Below are 6,575 nucleotides of genomic sequence, written 5' to 3' on the forward strand. Positions count from 1 at the left end.
AAGCTCTCCAAACCCTCTCATTTTGTTCCTTTTTTTTTCATACAGACTTCATTGGATGGAGAAGACTGTGTCAAAGTGTGATCAAGCAGAAAAGGTGTGACAGGGTGCTGACAGGGCCAGGCTGGGGGCCCAGCAACACCTCTGCCTGCACCCTTTGGCCCTCCTGTTGGCACATGGGGCTGGAGTCGTCCCGTAACAAGTATTGGGATGTACCATCAGACACTGGTCAGAATTCTGCTGTGATGGCTCTGAAATGGAAACTCTGGGTCCAGTAGTTATCATATCCCTCTTCAGAAACAAAGCTCAGGTTCTATGGCCTGCATTCTGGAGGGAGTTAATGAGCCAGAAACTATGTACCCAGACCCACCTGTACAGTCTCGGGTTCCCGTTCACCCATGGTGTTACCCACAGCACGGCTGTGGATGCCCCTATGTGGTCTTTGCTATTTTGAGATAAGATCTTAATATGTACACCAGGCTGGTTTGAAGTCACGATTCTTCCACATCAGTCTGCTGAGTACTGGGATTACAGGTGTGCATCAGCATACCTCACTTTTGTTTTTGTAGTAATAGCATCCTATTGTTTGTTCTCTTATCATCACCATTAGCCACGAGTCTTGTGTTTAAATGCCTGTTCCACCAGCCGTCCTCTTAGCTCCGTGAGCTGGCCAGAGTTTCTGCCTTGTGCTGCGCCTCACAGGATTGACGCTGTGAGCCAGCTTCGCACCTTGTACGATTGCTTTGAGGGTTCAGTGAGGTCACAGGTGTGTGTGCCTTGTCTAGGTCCAGGCCCAGAGCATGCATGAATGCATGCTATGCTGCCGCTGCTACTAAGTGGAGTATGTGGTGTAGTAGCCAGTGGTGGGCAGCGTGTGTGATCTTATGAGAAATTGGAAAGTGTGTTGTTTCTATTGAACTGTGTGCTCCAGGTCAGAGGAGGGCATGGTGGGTGTGCGGAACGTCTGCTCCAGCACTGTGGAGCTCCCTTGCGTCTGGGATTACTGACATTCTCCCTCCTTATTCTTTCCTCAGCTTCGCCTCAACAGCACCAAGAAGCTGTCCCCCATCGCCTTGGTCCTTGGAGTGGAAAGAACCCAAAGTGAACTCCTCTCCTTCCCTCCTTATTCTTTCCTCAGCTTCACCTCAACAGCACCAAGAAGCTGTCCACCATCGCCTTGGTCCTTGGAGTGGAAAGAACCCGAAGTGAACTCTTCTCCTTCCTTACAGGTGGGGACTCTTGGGGCCCTGTGCAGTGGCGGTGCCTGGAGATGGCTTCTGCTTAATAAGAGAAGCCCACGGCAGGGGCCTTGGATGATGGTGTACAGAGGCTGAGGTGCAGGTAGACAAGCTTTATGTACTGCATGACTGTGTTGACGGGAAGGCTGAGGAAGAGGAAGGTGGAGGCAGGATGTCCTCTCGGAAGTCTGCAGGAAGGCAGCCACAGCCCTGGAGTGAGACTCCCAGCCTGAGACCTGCCTTGGGCTCTGCAAGGTGGAAACAGTCGTGTGACTCATACTAGAGACATGGAGAGCACTCAGTCCATTAACACATAAGTCTAGGCTGTGAGGACAGTCTCATCAGACAATGTTCTGCCTGCCTGGATGGAAAGAACTGGGGCTTGGGATGGGGGGAATGTGGGAGCTTCAGACCAAGAACCGCCGGGGGAATACAGACACTTGGGGTCAGAGTCCCAATGGGCGTTAGGTTCCTTCTTCTCTGGACTTGTTGCCTGGGAGCCTCTCCAGTCGCATGTGTCAGGTGCCGTGTCTTTGGAAAAACGAGGTGCTGTCCACACAGAAAAGCAGAAGCCTCGGCCTCACGCCTGCAGAACATGCAGGATTGGTTTTGTGAGTGATTACTGCAGCATAATTGTGGGCTAGAGCAAAATGCCAGGCTGGCATCTTAAAGGACAGCAGTGTAGTGTCGCAGTTCAGTAGTTAGTGCTCTGAGCCCTGGGTGCTTCTCTTCCTGTGGTGAGTCCTAGGTCAGAAATGAAGAATCCCCGTGAACGCCGGTGCCCCAGCCTGGCCTGCCTAGCCCTGAGGCCTGAGACTGTGGCTGGGCTTGGCACTGTCTTCGGGTGGGAGCTGGGCACAAGGGCCGGAGGTTGTGGGGAGGCTGGGGGAGGGACAGCCTGCAAAGACTCCAGGAGGCAGTAGCTGAACTGAGTCTGAACAGATAGAAAAGGATTTTTGTCAGAGAACAGTGCTGAGAGTGTAAGCTGTACCTGAGCAGGAAATCTGCATGCCACTGTGTTGTATAGGATGGGACTCAGTCTCCATTCCCTGAGGGGTGTAGAGTGGCCCTGTCACTCAGTGCTCCCCCACCCACCCCCAGCTCATATCCTTTTCTCTTTGCTGGCCATATGGGAAAACTCTGGGTACTGACAGCTAGCTTGTGCATCTTGGGGCTGGGATCCCAGGGTGCAAGGGCCCCAGGAAACTGGAAGTGGCACTAAGCTCCAAGTGGTAGAGCACTAGCCATGAGTAAAGAGCTGAGGGACAGCACCCAGGCTCTGAGTTCAAGCCCCACTAATGATTTTCCACTGCCCCCATCCCCCACAAAAAGTCATTATAACAAGGATCCCTCTGCTTTAAAGGTTTCTCCGCCAAGGCACTATCAGCTGTAAGAAGTGAGTAGTTAGGGATTTTAATGAAGTAGAAACAATGGGAAGGTAGATACAGTCTGGTAGGGACCTGACAAGGTAAGGTGTGTGCAGTGTACAATAGTGGCCAACATCATGCTAGGACTCGGGTGTGACCCAGGAACAGAAGTCAGATGGTGCCTGTGCTAGCAGTCAGTCAATGGTTACTCCCAGATCTGACCTGGCGTGAGCGCTTCCCCCCAAAACCTCCCCAGGTCTTTCTTGGCCCTTCTGGATTCTGCTGTTTTGATCGCAATGGCAGCGATTCGCCAGACGTGTTTTTTTGAGTATGGCTCTACCAGCAGGAGGTGCACAAGGGGTGAGGCTGGAGCCCTTAAGCTAAGGATGCAGGGTGGGGGGAGGGGGTTGCTAACCTCCCAGCCAGTTCACAGGCTGAGTCGCACCTTTGTGTCACAACCCATTTTTCCTGGAAGGATTTGTCAGGAGCGTCAAGTCATCCCCACGAGTGAGAGGTGAGAGTGTCTCATCCCTCCTTCATATTGAGCATAGTTACCAGGTGCTGCAGTGAATGAAGCCAAGTCAGGAGTGGCTGTGAGCTCTGGCCGGCAGGTGTCCGGCGGGGGAGCAGGAGTCGGGGGGTCCAGCCACTGAGTGGAATGGACACAGGGAACACGAAAGGGATTGTACAAGATGGTGGCACAGAACTGAGGGTGCTCAGGAAGAAAGGAGGAGACAGAGATGGAGGCAGACATCCTGAATGTGTGAACTCCCCAGAAGTAACGAGTCCAGGCAGGGCTGCATGTCAGCATGACTACGGGAGGCTGTGTTTCCAGCAGACTACAGGTGTGTGTGGGGTGCAGAGCCTAACCTTGAGCTGAAGAGGTGAGGGAGAGACAGAGCCTAGGCCCAGAGTTCAAGCCCCATGACTGAGCAAAGAAAAAAAAAGAGGAAAAGCGCGTGGAGCATTGCTGAGTGCTGTAGGGGAGGGAAGCGCCGGGCGTGGGTTGCCTTAGATTTGGATCATGCTCAAGACAGTGTCATGTGGTGGAGGGTGAGGTGCTCCTGGGAAGCGGGTGCTGAGAGGGGGTGTGGTGGAGGGCAGGGAAAGCCTGTGTCCCCTCACAAGGAAAGGAGCTGATGGAGGATGCGCCCTGCCCCTAGGCCAGGAGGCTAAGTCCATATCCACGCTCTCAAAGGTGATACAGACTGGTAGGATCTCTGGGGACGGGAATACCAGGGGTCAGGAGAGGACCAGGTGTGCGTGAGGTTAATGATGACACTAGACAGCTCCCCATGGAGCCCAGAGCACAAGTGTGCTGGGTGGAATGACTTTGGGCTGGATTAATGGCGTGGGGTGTGGAGGGAATCTGGCTGAAGCAAGTGTGGGGGGAGGCAGTGCAGGGACGGTGGGGCCTGTGGTTCAAGCCTTTCTGTGGTGGGGTGGCTGTGAGAATTTCAGAATCAGGAGGAGAGCCTGGCTCAGAGCCCACTCAATACCTGGCATAGTCCCTGGATGGCTCCTGGAGGCAGGCCTGCCGTCTGCTTGCTTTCCTTTTCTGTGCCAATCCCAGGACTTGAACTCAGGGCCTGGGGCATGTCCCTGAGCTTTTGTGCTCAGGGCTGGTGACTGTCCCCGAGACATCAGTGCTACTTCTGGCTTGCTGTCACCCTGCAATTCATTCCTGAGAAGGGTGGAGGTGGAGTGCCAAGGACAGGAGGCTCCTCTTGTCATTGAGTACAGCAGCCCTGACCTTTACCCCAGAGGCTGTGGTAAAGTGACCTCATACCAAGGGACATGAGGAACACTGCAGGAAATGTCACAATAGCCAAGCAAGGGACTTTCTCAAGGAGCCTTGGTGTTTGAAAAACAACTTTACATTAAAAAATATGCTTTTCATAAGTACACTTAATGTCCTTGTTGAATTAGAAGAGAGTCTAGAGATATGTAACATAGACCGCCAAGGAAAATAAAGAGTGGTGAAAATAAATTATGTGTAAGAAATAAGCACACACAAGATTAAGGGATTAACTGTCAGGAAGGAGCCTTGATGTTTGTGGTCAGAGCTACACCAGCAGAACTCCCTCCCTTCCTTCCTTTCTTCCTTCCTTCCTTCCTTCCTTCCTTCCTTCTTTCCTTCCTTGCTTCCTTCTTCTTTGCTGGCTTGCCATCTCTCTTCTCTGTCTGTCTCTATCTGTCTGTATGTCTGTGTCCATCATTCTCTCTTTCCTTCTTTGTGCCAGTCCTGGGGCCTCCATTCTATCCCTGGGATGATTTTGCTCAAGGCTAATGCTCTACCACTTCAGGAACAGCCCCACCTCCATCTTTTTTTTATTGGTTTACTGGAGATGAGAGTCTCAGAGAGTTTTCTGCCTGGACTGGTTTGAAATGTGATCCTTAGGTCCTGCCTCCTCAGGAACTCAGAACACAGGCATCAACCACCAACACCCAGCTGCTATTTTATTTCCAACTTCTTTCCTCTCCAGAACAGAAAGGGCTTTAAGAATGATTTGCTTCATTGCATAAGGAACTATTAAAGACAGAAAGAACAAAAAATCAAAGATTCAAAATGGAATTAGGAAAACATGTTAGGTGAGTTTAACCAGTTTATCTTGAACTTGACATGACCACCACTTAATGGAGCAGATTCTCTGGAGGAAATTGACATGATCTAATAAACATTATTTCAAAATCTAACATTTTCACTTTCATATAGTTTTGTGGGCCAGCACAATAGAGACAGATGAACATACACACAGATATAGAGCACACAAATGGGCAGGTGTGGTCATGTGTACACACCTCCATCTCTCAGCAGATGACTTTTATCTAGGTGTGGAGATTGTTGAATGGCCAAGCAAAGTTCAGCAGAGATGCAAGCTTGGTGGTCCTCAGGGGAGGACCACTTTCTTCTTCTTTGTGCAGGTGAAGAAGAGGCTGCAAGAAGTGGAGTGTCCGCTCATGAGCAGGAAAGGGCTGAGGGATGGGAAACAGCTCATAGCAAACACCCCTATATGGTGCAACACAGGACTGGGGTTGTAAATCACAGACAAGGAAATCTGATAGATGCAGGACATGGTGTAAAAGGAGACAAAAGTAATCACCAGGAGGAGGATGGTTATGGTAGCTCTGGACTCGAGAAATGCTCTGGTGGAGACACTGGTCCTCTGCATATGTCCCATTCTCTGTTTGTGTCTGTACAGAACAAATAGCGTGGAGGTGCTGGCCCAGAGCATGAGCCCCAGACAGAGAACATCAGGCACCGAGAGCATGGCCACATACAGTACATCAGCAGCAGGGTCGTGGATCACGGAAGAACAGTATCCATAGGCGTTTAAGCTTGTCATGTTGTAGTGTGCTTTGGGTCGGTCATGTACATGAGAAAAACAATGCTCACCAAGAGGAAGACCCCCCAGCTGAGATAGACATTTGAGGCAATGTGCTTGTGGGCTCTCCACCTCAGCCCTGCCCACCTGGAGTCCCCCTGTCTGATGCTGACAGCAATGAAGATGCTCAGGGAGCAAGTGCTACCGATCGACACACCCCTGCACACTCGGTAAAGATAGAAGACCATTTTGCACCCCACATCATTGAAGAAATTTCTCCAGCCCCAAGCCACCATGGTTTGGGGAACACCCCTACACAGAAGACTTAGGAAGTTGGCCACAATTAAGTGCCTAAGAATCAAATCTGTGGCTCTCATCCTGTTCCCCATGCAGGAAAGGAATAGACAATTGGAGAGAAGATACAAATTACCCAAAAACCCGACCACAGTCTGGGCTAAGAGGATCACCCCCATAGACACATGGGCATCTCCCATCCTCTCTGTTCCTTGAGTCTCATCCAGAGGCTCTGGCTTGGGAAACTGAGGCCTGCATGGTTCCAAGGGAACTCAACATTCTCCATCCAGCATTCAGACCACTGGAAATACTCTCCTACTGTCTCTCATGTATTAAGAAAAATCCAATTCTGT

At 51.0% G+C, this 6,575-nt stretch overlaps 1 protein-coding gene across 1 annotated transcript; it reads right to left on the reverse strand.

Moving 5' to 3' along the window:
- Window positions 1-5,493: 5,493 nt before the first annotated feature.
- LOC122110570 (vomeronasal type-1 receptor 4-like) lies at window positions 5,494-6,305 on the reverse strand. The gene is made up of 2 exons (XM_042683158.1): window positions 6,102-6,305; window positions 5,494-6,018 (listed from the first exon to the last, which is right to left on the reverse strand). The coding sequence occupies exons 1-2, from the start codon at window positions 6,303-6,305 to the stop codon at window positions 5,494-5,496; spliced, it is 729 nt and encodes a 242-aa protein (XP_042539092.1).
- Window positions 6,306-6,575: the final 270 nt, after the last annotated feature.

The sequence above is a fragment of the Dipodomys spectabilis genome, unplaced genomic scaffold (assembly GCF_019054845.1).
Source record: "Dipodomys spectabilis isolate Male_0828 unplaced genomic scaffold, ASM1905484v1 ptg000080l, whole genome shotgun sequence".
NCBI classification, from domain to species: Eukaryota; Metazoa; Chordata; class Mammalia; order Rodentia; family Heteromyidae; genus Dipodomys; species Dipodomys spectabilis.